This window comes from Verticillium alfalfae, genomic scaffold (assembly GCF_000150825.1).
Source record: "Verticillium alfalfae VaMs.102 supercont1.5 genomic scaffold, whole genome shotgun sequence".
Taxonomy (NCBI): Eukaryota; Fungi; Ascomycota; class Sordariomycetes; order Glomerellales; family Plectosphaerellaceae; genus Verticillium; species Verticillium alfalfae.
The window spans coordinates 2,338,710-2,355,275 of record NW_003315034.1 but is presented as its reverse complement, the minus strand read 5'-3'; the positions used below and the strand labels follow the sequence as shown (position 1 = coordinate 2,355,275).

The 16,566-nt window shown below is 57.2% G+C and overlaps 8 protein-coding genes across 8 annotated transcripts in view; 5 read left to right on the top strand and 3 right to left on the bottom strand.

Annotated features, from left to right (window-relative positions):
- Positions 1-629, top strand: part of VDBG_05042 (predicted protein) — a gene marked incomplete at both ends in the record, with an annotated part of 2,125 nt that extends 1,496 nt beyond the window's left edge. The window contains one exon of the mRNA XM_003005390.1: positions 43-629. Coding sequence (XP_003005436.1) covers positions 43-629 — 587 coding nt within the window. The remainder of the gene's footprint in view (positions 1-42) is intronic.
- A 915-nt stretch (positions 630-1,544) lies between these two features.
- On the top strand, positions 1,545-2,346 carry VDBG_05041 (conserved hypothetical protein; the record flags this gene model as incomplete). The annotated part of the gene is made up of 2 exons (XM_003005389.1): positions 1,545-1,794; positions 1,913-2,346. The coding sequence occupies 2 exons, from the start codon at positions 1,545-1,547 to the stop codon at positions 2,344-2,346; spliced, it is 684 nt and encodes a 227-aa protein (XP_003005435.1).
- A 426-nt stretch (positions 2,347-2,772) lies between these two features.
- On the bottom strand, positions 2,773-3,210 carry VDBG_05040 (yjfJ; the record flags this gene model as incomplete). Its single annotated transcript, XM_003005388.1, has 1 exon — positions 2,773-3,210. The coding sequence occupies one exon, from the start codon at positions 3,208-3,210 to the stop codon at positions 2,773-2,775; it is 438 nt and encodes a 145-aa protein (XP_003005434.1).
- Positions 3,211-4,722: 1,512 nt separating this feature from the next.
- Positions 4,723-5,668, top strand: VDBG_05039 (conserved hypothetical protein; the record flags this gene model as incomplete). Its single annotated transcript, XM_003005387.1, has 2 exons — positions 4,723-5,375; positions 5,437-5,668. The coding sequence occupies 2 exons, from the start codon at positions 4,723-4,725 to the stop codon at positions 5,666-5,668; spliced, it is 885 nt and encodes a 294-aa protein (XP_003005433.1).
- Positions 5,669-5,857: 189 nt separating this feature from the next.
- VDBG_05038 (TTL domain-containing protein) lies at positions 5,858-6,917 on the bottom strand (the record flags this gene model as incomplete). The annotated part of the gene is made up of 2 exons (XM_003005386.1): positions 5,858-6,706; positions 6,906-6,917. The coding sequence occupies 2 exons, from the start codon at positions 6,915-6,917 to the stop codon at positions 5,858-5,860; spliced, it is 861 nt and encodes a 286-aa protein (XP_003005432.1).
- A 996-nt stretch (positions 6,918-7,913) lies between these two features.
- On the top strand, positions 7,914-10,898 carry VDBG_05037 (conserved hypothetical protein; the record flags this gene model as incomplete). Its single annotated transcript, XM_003005385.1, has 5 exons — positions 7,914-8,176; positions 8,260-8,717; positions 8,913-9,490; positions 9,549-9,678; positions 9,729-10,898. The coding sequence occupies 5 exons, from the start codon at positions 7,914-7,916 to the stop codon at positions 10,703-10,705; spliced, it is 2,406 nt and encodes an 801-aa protein (XP_003005431.1).
- A 658-nt stretch (positions 10,899-11,556) lies between these two features.
- On the top strand, positions 11,557-13,320 carry VDBG_05036 (predicted protein; the record flags this gene model as incomplete). Its single annotated transcript, XM_003005384.1, has 1 exon — positions 11,557-13,320. The coding sequence occupies one exon, from the start codon at positions 11,557-11,559 to the stop codon at positions 13,318-13,320; it is 1,764 nt and encodes a 587-aa protein (XP_003005430.1).
- Positions 13,321-13,969: 649 nt separating this feature from the next.
- VDBG_05035 (cullin-3) overlaps positions 13,970-16,566 on the bottom strand; it is a gene marked incomplete at both ends in the record, with an annotated part of 2,973 nt that continues 376 nt past the window's right edge. The window contains 3 exons of the mRNA XM_003005383.1: positions 13,970-14,144; positions 14,197-15,805; positions 15,881-16,469. Coding sequence (XP_003005429.1) covers positions 13,970-14,144; positions 14,197-15,805; positions 15,881-16,469 — 2,373 coding nt within the window. The remainder of the gene's footprint in view (positions 14,145-14,196; positions 15,806-15,880; positions 16,470-16,566) is intronic.

Genomic DNA, 16,566 nt, shown 5'->3' with positions numbered 1-16,566 from the left:
CCCGGTAGTCGACGACGTAGTCTCACCGGTCCTCTCGAGCAGTGGAAGACCATCGTGGGTCGTCGCCTTTCAACCCAGCGGCCTACAGCCAACCTCCATCGTCTCACCGTCACGTCTCGGACACGGTCAGCTCAAGGCCGCGTTCCTCTAGAGGCGCTCTGCCCGCGGAGGATGCCTGGACGCCCGGGCTCTCGCCGGCATCGTCCTCGTCGTCCATCTCGAGGAGCCGGCACTCACTGGACCCGCACATGTTTCAATCGGAGAGCTCGCGCGCGCCGTACCTGACTGGCGCTGGGGCCACCTCCCGGAGGCACCTCGCAGGTCCGGCCGAGGCTCGGCGGTCGTCGGGCCCCCCTGCTGCAGCTAGGGGCGGCAGAAGCTCGCGGCGGCCGAGCCCGGACGAGACGAGTGAGGCGGCGAGCGAGACGAGCGACCCGGACACGAGCGACGACCTCGGCAACGGGGTTCAGATTGTAGATCCACCGCTACGAAGGGGCAGGCAAAGTGAAATTGTGGTTGAGGAAGAACCGGCGGATCCGCGCCGTGAAGTGTCGAGGGGTAAGAAGTCGTCCAACTCGTCTCCTGTCAAGAGAAAGCCAGTTGCCAGCGGAAGGAAGAAGAAGAAGTAGCACTCGTCATGGTCTTCGGGGTCTTCGGGGTCTTCGGAATTATCATGTTAGCTTTTGGTGCTGCATTCTGGTCATACGGTATAGAGTTAATATTTTCTTGATTTCTGGTTTTGTGGCCACGCACCCAGTGTTTTGATGCGACTCTCCGACCTGGCCAGACGTCTTGGTCCTGGGTCTGGCCGCGACCCAGCGGCATGTGTGCCCATCGACTAAGGCACGTCGAGTTGATAAGTGGTCCATCTACAGCACTACAGCAATCGAGCCATCTACAAGATCCCGTAGTCTGATCTGGTGGATCGGTCCGTCGCCGTCTCGCCAGAAGACCCCTGAAGTTCACCGCCCAGGATCGCCTCACGCCAGGCCTGTTTGGGAGCCCAGGCGCGGGGCCTGGCAAGCTGGGTCTACCCCCAACCTCATGCATTTCGCCGTCGACATGTCCAGTTTTTGGGGGGCCCTCTGAGGAGCGCCCCCAGCGGTGAGACCCGGACGCAGCTTGCCACACGCCCCGACCCAATCCCCTCGTGTTCTTCTCGCCCCCCCGTTCGCATTGCACCGCGGGCAAGACAAGGACAAGACGCAGCATTTCTTGCATTGCATTTCCTACGCACATTGACAAGACAAGGCTCCGCGATAGGTTCGTTGGGAGAGCCTCATCAGAGAGAGAGAAGTCGATTGCGCTCTATCCGTACCTGCCGAGACGTGGGAGTTCAAAAAGGGAATCTGAGCTTCCTTCCTCGATCAGGTAGCTCCCAAGAGCTCTGACCAGCCACCTCCCAAAGCCAAAGGCCCAAGTGCGCTCGTCCCCGAACAAAGCACCACTCTGTCGAACACGCGCCTCGCATCGCAACGCAACGAACATAGACACATACAGACAACGAACAAACGGACGAGAAACTATACAAGTCGATCGCCGCCATGGGCTTCTTTGACTTTGACGGCGGCAGCGTCATCTCCGGGCGCTCGTCGCACTCGCGCCGCCACTCGTCGCACCCCAAGTCCTCGAAGCGTCGCGACCGGTCGCGCAGCCACTCCAGCTCGCGCAAGCACCAGGACAAGGGCTTCGCGGCCTCGCTGTTCGGCGGCGACAATTACCAGAAGCACAGCAGCTCGCGGTCGAGCTTCTTCGGGCAGCCGAACGCCAGCCGCTCCTCCTTTTTCGGATTCAGTACGTCTCCCCGAGTTACCCCCTTCTTCCTCTCCTTTGGCCCCTCGTCCCGTCGCAGTCGTGGCCCCGATTTGCTGCTGTTCAGATATGAAGGAAAGAAAAGACTAACGCAGCGCAGGCCGCCCCTCGTACTACAAACGGTCGCCGCGCGGCGGCTTCCTCCACAAGGCCAAGAAGACGGTCAAGCGGCTCTGGCGCGACCTCATGCGCCTGCTCAAGGAGAACCCGGGCAAGGTCGTCATGCTGGTGCTGATGCCGCTCCTCACGGGCGGCTTCCTGACGGCGCTGCTGGCCAAGTTCGGCCTGCGGCTGCCGCCGAGCGTCGAGCGCATGATTGGCATGGGCGCGCGGGCCGCGGGCGGCGACAGCTTCGGCGCCGTCGGCGAGGCGGTGCGCATGGCGAGCGGGTCGTTCGGCGGCGGCGGTGGCCAGGGCGCCAAGATCAACATCCAGCGCGGCATGGGCAATGGCATGACGTGGGAGAAGAAGACGGTCGAGAAGGACTTGGGGTGGGGGGACACCATTGGGGGCATGGCCAAGATGTTCATCTAGATGGGCACCTCGGCTAGAGTGCATCTCGCTTGGATGTGCATTTGACATGCACATCTGGCTTGCAGGGTCAAGGGGCAAGGGGCAAGAGGCAAGAAGCTCTATCTGTCTTTATCACGGGGCTGGCGTTGGTGGACATTTTCAACCCTTTCATATGGGCATGCTCCGGCCGCGGCCGATGAGGCTTCGTCTGGCCGGGCAGCACAATAACGATTTTATGACAAAAAGCTGAAGACGAGTCTAACAGAATCGACTGAGCGAGCAAAATGAGAGATTGGTATCTATCGCAAATATGACCGTGCAAATGAGAAGTTGCTGTGCAGCGTTTTGTTCCCTCTTTGCCGGCATCCTCTCCTGCCCTCTTTCACAGGCTTCATCCCAGGCTACTTCTCCTCTCTCCGTTCCGACCTCGGCCAGCAACCATCCGTTTCACGCCTGCAACTGCGGCGCCACCCCCTTGTGGTCTTCAATCTTCTCCACGACACAGGCCGTCCCGTACGCGCAGACCTGGGCGAAGCCGCCCAGCTCCCCGGCATCGAACCGCAGCGCAATGACGGCGTTGCCGCCCCTCGACTTGGTCTCGGTGACGACGCGCGAGATGGCGTCGTTGCGGCAGCTGTAGAGCATCGTGGTGAACCAGCGCAGCTCGCCGCCGGCGATGGACTTGAGGACCATGCCGAGCCCGGCGGCCCAGTTGCGGGAACGGACGGTGAGACCGTAAACGGCGCCGAGGGTGCGGACGACGCGATACCCGGGTATGTCGAACATGGTGGTCGTGATGACGCCCTCCGTCTCGGTGAAGCAGTGGAGGTCCGAGAGGGTGGGCGGCACATGGGCAACGTCCTCGGTCTTGCGAGAGGATGACATGATGTGCAGTCTTAGGAAGACTATGGTTGGGCGGTTTCTTCTGAAGGCAGAGTCGTGATCACTTACAAGACCAATCTCCAAAGCAAATAGGAGGGATGGCTCAGAACTCGAGGATGAGATATCGATAGAGAAACGGCTTCAACACGACAACGACAACAACACAGAGCAACCGCACTTTTTATAGTGCCCAGTCTCGGCCGAAGTCTTCTTCCTCATGCCCACCTGCGGACTGAGGCCCTCCTGTTGCGAGGCCAGATTCACTCTGAATGTCAGATGGTCGGCGCTGGCGAGCGCCAGCTGAGACTACGGCGTCAGACATGTAGCGCAATTGGCCCGTAGTTCAACGGCAAGGCTGCATATGACTATCGTGGTCGTATTTCGTATCGTCAAGATGGCGGGCACGAACAGGACATGCGTCCCTTGATTCGGCGGCAGTAGGAAGCTCGGGCGGGGCCGCGTCCAGCGTCTCGTTTACCTCTTTGGGCCAAGCGGCAGGATGAACGTACGTGGTACTCACTCGCCTACTCACCGAATTCTACATGTGAGCCAGTCAGGTGTAATGGCTATACCGAGATGGCGAGTGCCCATTACCTCAGCGGTCAAAGGTGATTGTGCCTCTTGGCAACATCATGACAAACACCTGACCTGCCCTTACGTCGCTGGGGTCAGATCATCCGGACGAAGCTATCACGGTGTGCCAAGGCGCCAGTGGGAGAGTGCTCATCAACCTCCATCGGCACTTGTCAAACGTCAAACGCCCAGGTACAGCAAGCTAACCCCCTGTACTGACTCGTCCCACGCCGAAGCGCGTCAACCTCAAACGCTGCCCGCCCCCAAATCGTGCGAACCGCAATGTACCGAATAAGCTCAGCCCCTTCGTCTCATCTTACTCGGGATCGGTTTTCTATCTTGCAGTGCCGTTAGGTACCACTTCCAGCGATGACGACTGAGTCGCCCGCCCCATCCGGACTTCGCACCTGTCCCGAACGTCGTGCCGTCGGCCCACACGAGACGGACGTGAACCACCATGCGCCCTCTGCCATTATGCAATCAAGACGTTACAGATGATGTGCACTAGAACCCTTTTTCACAATAAGGTTTACCCCTCGGCCGGGGATGCCGTGGGGCCTGCCTATTCACCCAGCCTACCGAACGCGAGCTTTGCCAATGAACCAGTTCGGTGCCTGAGTCGCCGTCTTTAATTAGGGGACCATTGAACCGGAACCTTCGGTGATCCCTGGACGTTGGATCAGCAACATCACGGGCGCGTCGCCCATGCTCCGTGGACCATGGCTCGTGGGTTGCGAACTATCGGGTACAAAAGGATGGCCGGTGCCCGTCCTTGTGTCTGGCCTACCTTGAAGGGATCGTCAGTCTCGTCATTCGCAGTCGTCTTCATTTCGTGTTCTTCATACTTCATTCTTTTCAAAACAACACAGTCTTTACACTCATCAACACTTATTTTTGGTTCTCAACAGAAATATCTGCATCATCAGCATCATCATCATCATCATGCTTCCTTCCGTCCTCACCGTTCTCTCCGCCCTGGTGGCGTCCTCCATCGCCAAGCCCGTCACCAAGTGCCGACAGGCCGCCGTGACCTGCCCCATCGTCTTTGACGGCCGGGTGCCCCAGACGGCCACGGTCCAGGACTTTGACACGGCCGGCGGCGGGGGCTTCAACCCTTTCAACCCCAACTTTGTCAAGGGCAACAACCTGACGTGGTCCGAGATCCTCCTGCTGCCCACCATCACGCCGGCCTCGCGCTTCGACGCCGCCAAGAACACGCGGCCCGTCGAGGTGACCATCAGCGACGAGTCCATCTTCATGACGCAGCTGGGCTTCCGCCGCGCCGAGCTGCAGTTCGCCAACGACACGGGCAGCGGCAGCCCCGGCAGCGTCGGCGTCAAGACGCTGCACTTCAGCGTCCAGACCGACGCCCAGCGCCGCTTCAACGAGTCGCACGAGTACCTCAACGTCTGGCACGAGACGGCCGTCTTTGACGCCAACCAGTTCAACTTCCAGACCGGCACCATCATCGGCCAGCCCGAGCTGCCCGCCAACACCTGGAAGCTCCTCGACCGCAACAACGCCCTGCTCTGGTCGACGCCCGTCCTCGACGGCGTCTGGCAGAACTTTGGCCTGACCCTCGACTTTAACGCCAAGTATGTCGTGCCCCAGCCTTTTCCTCCCCCTTCAGTCCTTTCTGCTAAACGTTCTTCCCAGCACCATCGGTGTCCTCTACTCCGAGGGCGACAAGCCCCTGGCTCCCTCCGGCAAGGGCGCCTTCCCTGCGAACCTTGCCGGCGAGGGCCAGTACCACGTCGGTATCCTCAAGAAGCCCACTGGCACAGACGACGTTGTCAACTCGGGCTTCCAGGAGAGCCCCCTCAATGAGGGTCTCATCTACGCTGGCGTCTTCATCGAGGACAGCGCCAACGGATGCGTTTCCAAGTAGATGGGGAAAAGCGAAAAAGAAGCGACTCACGCATGTAGAAGTAGAAATGTCAAGCGCCCAGCGCATCTATTCTTCTAATGCACCTTGATCCAAACCTGGTCAGCCTGCCTGTCTGGCGGAATCTATCAAAGCCTAATCTAGCGTGAAAAGCACGCTCGTGCGTCTATGAAAGAAATTATAATCAAACTTCTACCGCAACAGTAATCCTTGCGGTGCCTCTCCCTGCGTCGGAGCAACGGCAAAGTCGGCTTTGAGCGGCGTCACACTGATGCTCTCATTCAGAGAGCACCACAAATCCTCCCCTGCCTTGCTGACCCCCGCGGAGCGATGCACGTCAGCCAGGTCGGGAGCCCACCTGAATCGAAGTGTCCCCTTGGCATCCTCCTGGCTCTCCTCTGGCGCGAACAGGCTCCCCTTGCTCCAACGGTTCGCTGCCACCTTGGTGTAGCGAGCGGGACACGTTGTCACGCTGTCAACCATGGGCACGTTGACGCTGTATAGCTCGACGCCCGGCGCCCATTCACGTGCTAGCTCCTCGACGAGTGCGCACGACCGCAAGCAGGCGTCGGCAGTACGCCTGTCGGGCTGCACCTCCTTGCTGCCAAAGCTCAGGGCGATCGCCCGGCGGCCACAAAGAGCAGCCTCGAGAGCACCACCGACAGTGCCGCTGCTCAACGTGTGCAGCGCGCCCGAGTTTCGCCCATGGTTGGGGCCGGAGATAACGAGGTCAAAGGCGGAGCCTGACCCAGTGTGGAAGAGACCGAGCTGGACGCAGCTGGCGGGCGGGCCATCGACGAGAAGCCAATGCTTGGTGGGATCGTAAGATCCGTCGGCTGGTCGGCGCTCTTCATGAGCGGAGACCATGGGAAGATAAGGCGTCGCTGTCAACGTCTTCCCCACGGGGTGGGCCTTTGCGATCCAGGACAGAGGGCGATCAGGGATGACGACAACGGTGGTGTGACCAGCGGCGTGGAGCGCGGCGAGGAAGGGCGCAAAATAGGGCGATGAGGCCGAAGGAGGCCCGTCATCGTTGACTATCTGTATGTGTGTTAGCTTGGCGGCTTGGGGGACGGAAAGGGCAGCTTCGGGCGGCGCGCTGCGTTGAGCACGGCTCGGCTGAGTCGCAACGGGACGCTGGACTTGCTCAGGTAGCTATCCGGGGGGGGCGAGGAGCGCGCGATATTTGAAGCGCGAAGGGTAGATTCGGCAGTCAAAAACAGAAGGATGGGCCGCGCACCAGAATATGCATGGCCGCAGGCCGGCGAACTCCTGAAGTCTACAGGACGATAACAAGGCTGTTTTTGGCTCAAGGCGATGTTATGCAGGCGAGGTCTCGTGGACGTGGATGCCTGGAAGTGATGGCCCAATGGGGAGCGTTCCGGGCGAGGTGCCGTGCAAGCTGGGCAATGAGAAGGTGCTTCAACCAGGAAATCGGGTGGCCGTTTGCATGCACATTGACGATTGATTCGTTGAGAGGGTTCGCAAGCCAGTTCTTGGGGGGGAGCGGAGGGATGCGGTGCAGCAGACGAAAGTGATGGTTGTGACAAGGTTGAACGCCAATGCTGAGAGCCTTGATGAAGAAAGTGTCAAGATGATGGTTGGCAATGTGACTCAAGTTCGTTCGGTCCGCCTCACACTGAGATGTGCCTTCCGCAGACACATGGCGGCGGCCCCTCCCCCCCCCCCTCCTTCCAGTGACATGCCTTCCCCCGAGTGATGTGGGGTGTGGCCGCCTGACGCTCGATAGGGAAGATGCGCACAGGGTCCGGCCTTCGTATGCTCCGCACACCATGTAAGAATTGCCTGATCATTCAACGGGCAGTCGCAACGGCCGGATTCGCACCTGCCTAGCTCTCAGCACGGTCACCGAAGTCGGGAAAGCCGACTCGAGCTACCACTTGCCTCTCAGCATTCGCCCGCGACGTTTCGCCTCGCCTTCTGTTCACTCTGCTCAGTCTGCCTTGGCAAGGCCTGACGTCTTCCCTGACGCATGTATACGCAGAAACATGATGCGGCTCCGGCTTTTCAGCAGTGCTCATGTCCACCTTGGGCTTGGCTCATGGTACAAGACATCAGCTGGCACCGCCCCATCGCCATGTTATTGAACCCAACACTCTCTCTTCACAGCCCGCCCCCGTCATGAGAGTTTCCCGAAAGATCATGGGGACTTGTTCAAGTTTCACTTCGCCACTATAGTTTCATCATTGTCCCCATCTTGTTCTCATTTTGTCGACCACCCTCAGCAATGGCAGGTAGGCTTCCACAAGGCCCGCCAGAGAACCCCGTGCCTCGGGATCCCAACCTGGCCTGCTCGACTGGGAGAGGCAATCAATCATACCCTTACGGGGCCTACTCGCCGAACTTGACTATTCACCGAAGCGGCGAGCCTTCCTTGCCCTTCCCACCGTTCTCGTCACCCTCAGACTTTGGCTCAACGCACACCTGTGTGCCGTCTGGACATGGTGTCGGGCAGCGAACAGACCCAAGGACTCCATCCATCTTGATCAAGTACGTTGGCTCTGCTGAATTATCGCTCTGGACCTAGTCTGCACTGCACGGTTGCCTCATCAAGAAACTGACACTCCCCAAAGTGAATTCTACCAGGACCTCGACAACAAGGTTTATCAGGCCGCCTTACAATCCCCATATTCCTCGGCGGCTGGTTCTTTAGACGAATCCTTCATCTCCGAGAGACAGCCTGTTTTCCCTGTTCATGGTGCCTACGGAGCGAGACTCGTCCGAACCGAGAGTCGTGACAGCAACGCCAGTGGTTACGATGACACAGCGTCGATTGCCCACAGCTGCGGCTCAGCAAATGATAGCTTTGACTTTGACCGTCCACAAACCAGTCTCGTCACCCCCGCGACCAGCGCCGGCTACTCGAAAAATGTCTTTCCTGCGAGCGCTCCGGGACCGCTCGGCGGCCCGCGGCCCTCGCCCGCCACCAGTAGCCCCTATCTTGGTGGGCAGCTCACTACCACTCCCCCCAAGACCTCCGTGAAGCCCCGGTTCGGCCACTCGAGGACCCCCTTGAACGATCCGCCACCAGGTGCGGTTCCGTACAACATACAGGGCATCTTCCCCAGGGAGAGTGCTCTGTCGGCTGGAATCGCCCAGAGTCAGGTATCCCCAACTGAAGACGCCGGCCAAGCCTATTTCCAACACTGGGAATCCCAATTGACCCACGACGCCCATGTTGGTGTGCACACCAATTTCATTGAATTTGGCGACATCAACCCCACAGGGGCACACACAAACTACTCCGGGACACAGGAACCATTGCTTGCATGGCCTGCGCCCGAGCCGTATGGTGATGTGTTGGAGCATGACTTCGGCAGTGTTCCGTCCTCCAATACTCACCCCCTGGATCACTTTCCCACCTCTGCGTCGAATCACAACTTTGCCGAGCCACTGCTTGAAACGCAAGCATTATGGATCGACTCGCCAGCTCCCCCAAGAAGTCACCAATCTCTCTTGACAGTACCTCCACGAACGAGGAGAAGAGCCTCTGAGTCGCAACGACCTAGACCCTTCTCGACCGGTAGCGAGCCCATAGCAATTCCAGGAAGATCGCCTTCGCAGGCCTTGCATCGGTACATGCCTCAAAACAGCCCTACTCAGCCTCACTCTCCTGCGGCTCCCGAGATGTTCAGGTCGAGTAGGATTGTCTCAGCCGCCTCGTTACCCCTACCAAGATCCACTACTTCAGGAGGAGTTCGAGGTAAACGAAATGGCCCCATGAAGACACCAGCACGCGAGTCCGCCAAAAAGACGCGGACTGACAGGTCCATTTGCATTGCTTGCAAACAAAAAAAGCAGGGAGTGAGTTCTTGCAATCCTAAGAGCGACCCTACGTGAAACATGGCTAACCATATCTCAGTGCATAAGACCCATGGAATCTCCGAATTCATCCTGTGTCAACTGTGTGAAACATGCCTCTAAGCGACCAGGCCCTTGCTTCAGAGCGTACTTTGACGATATTGTGAGCTCTGGCGCTCTCAACTATATTTGTAAGTTGTCTTGAATCAGCCGTGATCGTAAAGACCTGACCAGTCTGCAGCGCAGCGTGCCATACACCATATTTCAATAGATGGAAGTAAACGCATCTGTAAACCGCTTCCAGAGGAGTTCCCTCTTGATGAAGTGATCCGAACACTTCAAAGCGTCGCAGGTCGTTTTGACCTAAGGGTCAGTCAGGGCGGACGATCGATGTACGTCCTTAGATTGGATCAGTGTCGAAACTATTTATCAAGGCTCCGCGACCTTTATTTGCAAAAGGGCTATGAGCCGAACATGAGCGCGTTTATCGACAAGGAGCTGTTTCAAGACAGGCCGAGATCAGACAACTGGACTTCAATGATCACCGACTGTCAAGCCAGCACCAAGGACGATAAGATTGCACTGCTGTTGGCATTGGGCAACATGCCGAGCCGGGCCACATATTCGTACGTTCCTTTACCTCATCGACACGCGAAACAAAACTCTTTGAGCGGTCGAAACATCGATCCCGAGGCTGCTCATGAAGAAAAATACCTTACCTGCGCTGCCCATTTGGCCCGCATCATTGCACGCAAAGTTGAAGTTGAAGCATACACTCATATCCAGACACGATGCCACAACGCCAATCAGCTGTCAGACGCAGATCTAAACCGTCTCCTACAAAATATCGGACTTCTACTCGTGTCCTTGCGATGGCGCCACACTTGGTGGGGTATGCTAGGCGATGGCACTGTCCAGTGCGAGCCGCATCGAGGAGACTACGAGGTCCGTGTGCGGGAGTTATGTGAAGGGTTGTACTTTTGGTTTTGTTCACTAAGAAGACGCTTCCCACCATCGCCAGCAGATGTTTCGGACAAGCTTTCGGGTGTTCATTCACATTATGCAGACACAACGAATAGTGTCTGGGACGCGTTTCCAGGACGAGATCAGGAGAGTCGTGAAGGATTCAATGTGTGGTTGGGCCACGGGCCTGCATTGGTTATACAGGCTGGGGCTGCTACCACTGTCCACACGGGACTTGTGACTTCTTTGTCGTGAGTGGTGTTATCTTTTCTACTTCGGTGTAATGTGCGGGTTTGCTTTGTGGGGTTTTACGCCAATGATGGGGGTTTACGAGTAACATGACGGCCGAGGAAAGAGGTATTTTCACCATGCGAACCAGACTCATGGATACTATACTACAGGCAATGTTTGGCGTTCAAGATTATATGACACATTACTTGATTGAAGATATTCGAGCATGCAGTAGGGCATCCTATTTCGGAGTCATTCTTTGACGCTGTGCCTGACATAGCGGGTATTTGATTCACAAGTGTACAGAGAACTCTCATAATGACATTCATCTGCTCTTTTTGCTTGGTTATTGAAGTCTGGGGTTACGAATGGGGCATGTACACATATGCACACAGCTTGAACACGGATTTGATTTTTGGACAAAACCTTGGCCCCTCGATAGCACATGGTATTCGATCCCGAGACAATACGCATGCTTGGCTCACACATCCAAGTAGGAACGTTAAGGAATGGACACGGTGAATGAAACTAACCAGACATGGATAAGATAGGTGCCTGTGAGAATTGAAGTCGGCGAGATAGCTCAAGCTCTGTGTTGGGCACCTTTCCTGTTCTTGATCTTGCCGAGTGCATTCTCTTTGTCACGGTAGCTCTGGGTCTGCCAGGTACATCATTCATCAACCGCTTTCAATCACAGTGTTTGGTCTGAAGTTAGCCGACAAAACAATTGTTTCGTTCTAACCGCTTCTAAGCTAACTGGTGTGAGCGATACAAATACGAGTCTCTCGCCTTGTGAAGCCTTGACGGCTATCGCTTGTTTTGAGTGAACCAGCAACAATAGCCTCAACTAACCAAACAGACCAAACAAGAACACCATGTGCATCAAAATTCAGAGACGATACACCTGTCCCAAAACAGAGACAGGAGCTCTAGGGCCTGACCCCGACGAAGAGGGCTCCCCAAAGCGCCGGTTTGTGGGCGAGAAGCCTGCGCGGTATGGGTCGAATATCGTGATGGAACCATACACTCTCACGTGCTACGTTGACTTCTCGAACAGTGCGAGCCGGCCTAACGAAGCCTATGAAGCGCACGTCTGCGAGATGGTCGTCGAGTGCGGCGAACCCCAGTTCAGCTGCAAAGACCTCAACACGATGGAACTAAGGCGTGAGAATATCCCCAACCACCACTGCCCTGTCTGCCTTCGCATCCCCGACTATCCTCGGGCTCCCGACAGCACCTGGTCGTACAAACGCCCTATTGCGCAAATTGCTGATGATTTTGAGCGTGGGCAGGCCATGGTCGCCTTTGACCAGTACCTCGAAGGTGTGTTGAATCTTGTGTTGGTTTCGCTGACGGTGTTGTTTCACCAGAACCTGGACTGGCAGATATACGTCGAGATGCCCAGCGCCGATCGGATTGCAGGGCTGATCTACTCGCACTTCTGCCGTGAAGATGACGGACACTATGGCGTTGACTCGTGGCACTGCACCTGTCATTCCAACCAGGCACAGTTCGCCGAGGCGTCGAACCTCGGACGCCTGCTCCGGTTCATTGACGTGGGCGTCATTGCCGAGTCCTACCCGGACGTTGTGATGCGGTGCTTCATGCGAGACGACGAAGGCCACGAGCTCGACTCGGAAAGGGACAAGGCCTGGAGCGAAACGACCAACGACAGGTGGAGGCGGCTCTGCCTGGCGCCCGAGGAGCGCGTCAAGCACTGGGCGCATCCGGACGAGGACAACAGGTTCGCGCAGTGCGTGGCGCAGCTCGAGCACGAGGTTAACCGCACGCTGATCGAGGGGCCGACGGCCATTGAGCACGCGCGGTACAGCCGCATCGAGAGCGCCGAGCCCGTCGACGACTGGGACCATGGCAAGTACGCCATGTTCGTGCGCGGCCTCGCCCAGATCCTGTACCCGGCCCTCGCGTGGATCAGCTACGACTCTGGCCTGTCGAACGAGCAGGTCGCCCTCGTCGCCCGCGTGCTCTTCACCCTCGTCGACCACAACCGCGCCGCCGGGCGGGCCCCGATCCCGGGCTTCCCCGCGGGCCAGCAGCCGCAAATCCCCGGCGCCCTCGACGATATCTGGTCCATCATGTACATCACCTTTGACTGCCCCTTCGAGTCGCCCGTGCCGACGCTCGTCCACGACCTGCTCAACAGACGCATCCGCACCGTCCAGAAGAAGATTGACGTCTTCAAGCGCAGGCGCGCCGCCGTCTTCGCGGAACTCTCCCTGCGCCTCGACCACGCCTGGCTGATGCTCGACAGGAGGAGCCTGACCGTCCAGCAGGTGCTCGCCATGCGAGACGAGCCCGGGCGGCGAGGCACAGGCGCGGGGTCACGAGGGACAGAAGGCGCCCAGCTGCACCGTCTGCGACGAGGGCTACGACGACATCCAGAAGCTGTGCCGTCCGGCGCTGCTGTGCCGGAGATGAAGCACCACCTCTGCGCGCGGTGCTGTCTGCGCATCGTCCTCACGGCCAACGTCCGCGTGCCGGATGTGCGCTGCGTCATGTGTCGCCGCGAATGCAACGACTGGATCCTGCTCAGCGACAGGACGGAGCGCTTCATGGACGCTGACGCCGAGGCAGCTGAGGAGATATTGAGCAGGTTCCATGCGGCGGCGCAGCTGTAAGGGCCGAGACTGAGGTTTGGTACTTGTTATTTGTGTCCTGAAAGTCTTTGGCTGTTTTGGCTTGCACTTCTGACTGACTGTGGGCATAGATGTCTGAGCAAGGGGGTATGCGAAGGATTTCGGTAAGAGAACAGTTGGGAGAATAGAATGTGGTCCTCTCAGAGTGAGTGTGAACTCCATGCCCGACGTATACACAGTTGAATCCATCACTGGAACAACCCAATGCATTTTGATGTGAATGATGTGGCTGTAAGGGCTGCTTCGCACCTGTCTACCATGACAAGTTCTTTTCCTCGTCTCGATCAGTTATGTCGACCAGCTGTCCTGTAAAACCACTCGCTTATCATGACATGGCATGGCAGGACATGACCTCTCTTTGAACCCCCTCCCGCAACCACACACACGGAACTTTTGCTGGAAACCCAGTCGACCAACCTGATCACGTCCCAAAGCAAACCCATCTCGCCCCCATACATGAAGATTGACCTGCAGGGTAACGACCAAACGCCTCTCAACCAAACGCCATGCAAACGAAATGCCATGTCACCTTATCGCCTGGTGGATGCAGTCATGACCATATCTCGTGTCCTTCGTTCCCTCACGTACTGACTCGGGCCCCTCGCTTCGTGCCCATCGCTTTGAACACCGCTCATGCGAGATATCGGTACGTTGGCACATCAGCGTCCTCTACGCGCTCCAGGTACTCCCGCACTATCAAGTCCTCGATCCGCTTCTTGACAACGCTGACCTCAGGGCTGAACCGACCGACCAGCTGAGTGACCACCTCGGATATGAGTTGCGAGTGGCCAAGCTCTTTCCGTTGCCTGTAATCATATCAGCGAACATGCCATGTGAAATAGAGCCAGGGCTACATACTTCATCGTGCGCACGATGGCCGCGTCGATAATGTGAGCGCGGGACTGTGCGTTCTTCTCCTCCGTCTGCTTGCGCTCGCTGTCGTCTTCAACCTTGGAGACGGCGTTGATGATGGGGGCCTTGATGCGAACCGTCTTGCTGACGAACGATGCATTGAACTTGAAAGTGTCCGTCATTTCAATCCGGCGACTAGCAGGCTCCTTGAGAAGGACGCGTGCCTTGGGCGCGATTGAAAGCGAGGTGAGGGTTCTCATGAGGTCGGGCGTCGGAATGTTGGTCTGTGCTTGGATTTCTTGAGCTGTCAACGATCGGTCGTCGACATCGTTGAAGAGCATGATGATCACCATGCCAAACGTGGAAACGTTGAGTTCGTATTTGCGCTCGCGGGCCAGAGGCCCCTTGCCACCTGCCATGGCGGGGAACACGCAGCGAATGTCTGCATTACCGGCCGTACCGACCCAGCTGAGCTTGCGACCGCTGCGATTTGTGAGATAGTACTTGGTAAGGCTTTCCTGCAGCCTTGTGATTTCCTCGGGGTAGATGCATTCGGTGCCACCGGCGAGTGGTGCGCTGCGACCCATGACCTCGGGCGGCCAGCTGTTGCTCGTCAGAATATTAATGCCGAGTTCGGCCTGTGGGCGCTCGACATCTCCCAAAGAGCGAATGTGATCTCGGTAGCCGGCGGTTGTCTCCTTTGACGTGTCCATGTCGCGAAGCATGCCCTCAAATTTGGCCGTGAACTGGTTACCGAGCTTGCTCTTCATGCGAGAGATCATCTCCTTCTCGGCCTCGTGACTTTCCGATTTGCTGTGGAGTAACCGCTTCGCCAGGTGCTTTTGGTAGTATCGCTCAAACATGTCGCGGTCCTGGAGGTAGTGGATCAGGATGATGGCCTTATCCATGATGACGTGGATCTCCTCGTCCGTTTTGCCTCGGATGCCGCGGCGTAGGTTGTCGTCAATGAAGAGCGACACATATTCCGAGGCTCGCGCAAAGACATTGATGAAGTCGGAAAAGCTCTTGGTGAGCACTGTCTGCAGGACAAGGTCCTCGTGGAAGGCCTGGCGCCAAATGTTGTCGAACTTGTCCTTGAGCTGCAGGACATCGTTGACCCACTTGATCGCGGCAGCCGTCTGTTGTGCGGAGACGGAGGGAGCCGCTGGCGCCTTGCTCTTGTCCGCGCCATCGGCAGCCTCCTCACCGTCACCCGCAGGAGCAGGGGCGGAAAAATCGGTATTCTTGACGTTCTGTTCGATCTCGAGACCCAGTTCCACAACTCGACTAGAGAGAATAGCCTTCATAGATGCTTTTGTCTCGTCGACTCGAGCCACCAACCCAAATAGAATAGATAGCTCGTGGATTCGATCATGATCGAGCATAGCCTTGAGCCCGCTAGCCTCGAGCGCCAGAAACTCGTCAAGGTGGCGCGATATCAGCTCGGCCTCCACGATCTTGATGCACTGCTCCTTGGTATCTCTGTGAAGAGTCGTCTCGCATCGATCGACTCTCGACAATCGTCGTTCGGTTGCGGCAGCCAAACGCTGCGTCGCCTCATCGAGAGCCTCTGAACACTCTTTGGCGTAGTATCCAAGGACTGGAGAAAAACGGGCTCATATGTTGTAGTAAAAGCTTAGGATGATGTTCTCATTATCGTCCTCATACAGGGAGTCGAGCATTTTAACACTGTTCTTGATCATGTAGCGGTCGATAACCTCCCCGTCCCTCTCCATGTTGACGAGGTCGAGCACGACCGAGTTGAGGATATCGAAAATGGTATAGTCGGCATTGTCGTTGAGGCTCGCGCGTAGAATGCGATCACGGTACAGACCGATGCAGCTGGTGTAGATGGAAGGCCGGCGCGAATCCTGACTGTAACCTCGGTCGAGGTACATCAGAATGTCGGCGACCATGTTCATCGACGTATTGTGGTCCTCCCATGACACCCTGAGGTTGCGCAAAAAGTGCTCGCTCATCTGGCGCCGCTCGTTGACGGACGAGTTGGATTTGCCCGTGGCGATGCTGATGAGGTTTGCCGTGACGAGTTTCTCAATGGCGGGGATGACATGGTCGGCAAAGTAGGCTGTTTCGAATTCTCGCACTCGATCGTAGAGCAGATCGCCTTTCTTATTGAGGACAATCTTGTAAGACGCACGGTAGAGTTGTTCGAAAGCGAGAGTGCTGCAGTTCTTGTTGTGGATGTCGAGCATGGCCTCCTTGAGAGTCTGCCAGGGAGCCTCGATGTCGTTGGGATCACCTCCACGTCCGACCATGGGCTGCCAAGATTGAAGAAGCTCGTCAGCAGATTTTCTCGACATGTTCAAGTTTGGTCCAAGGGTAAATGGGTTGCGGAGGGTGAATCAACCGTAGAAC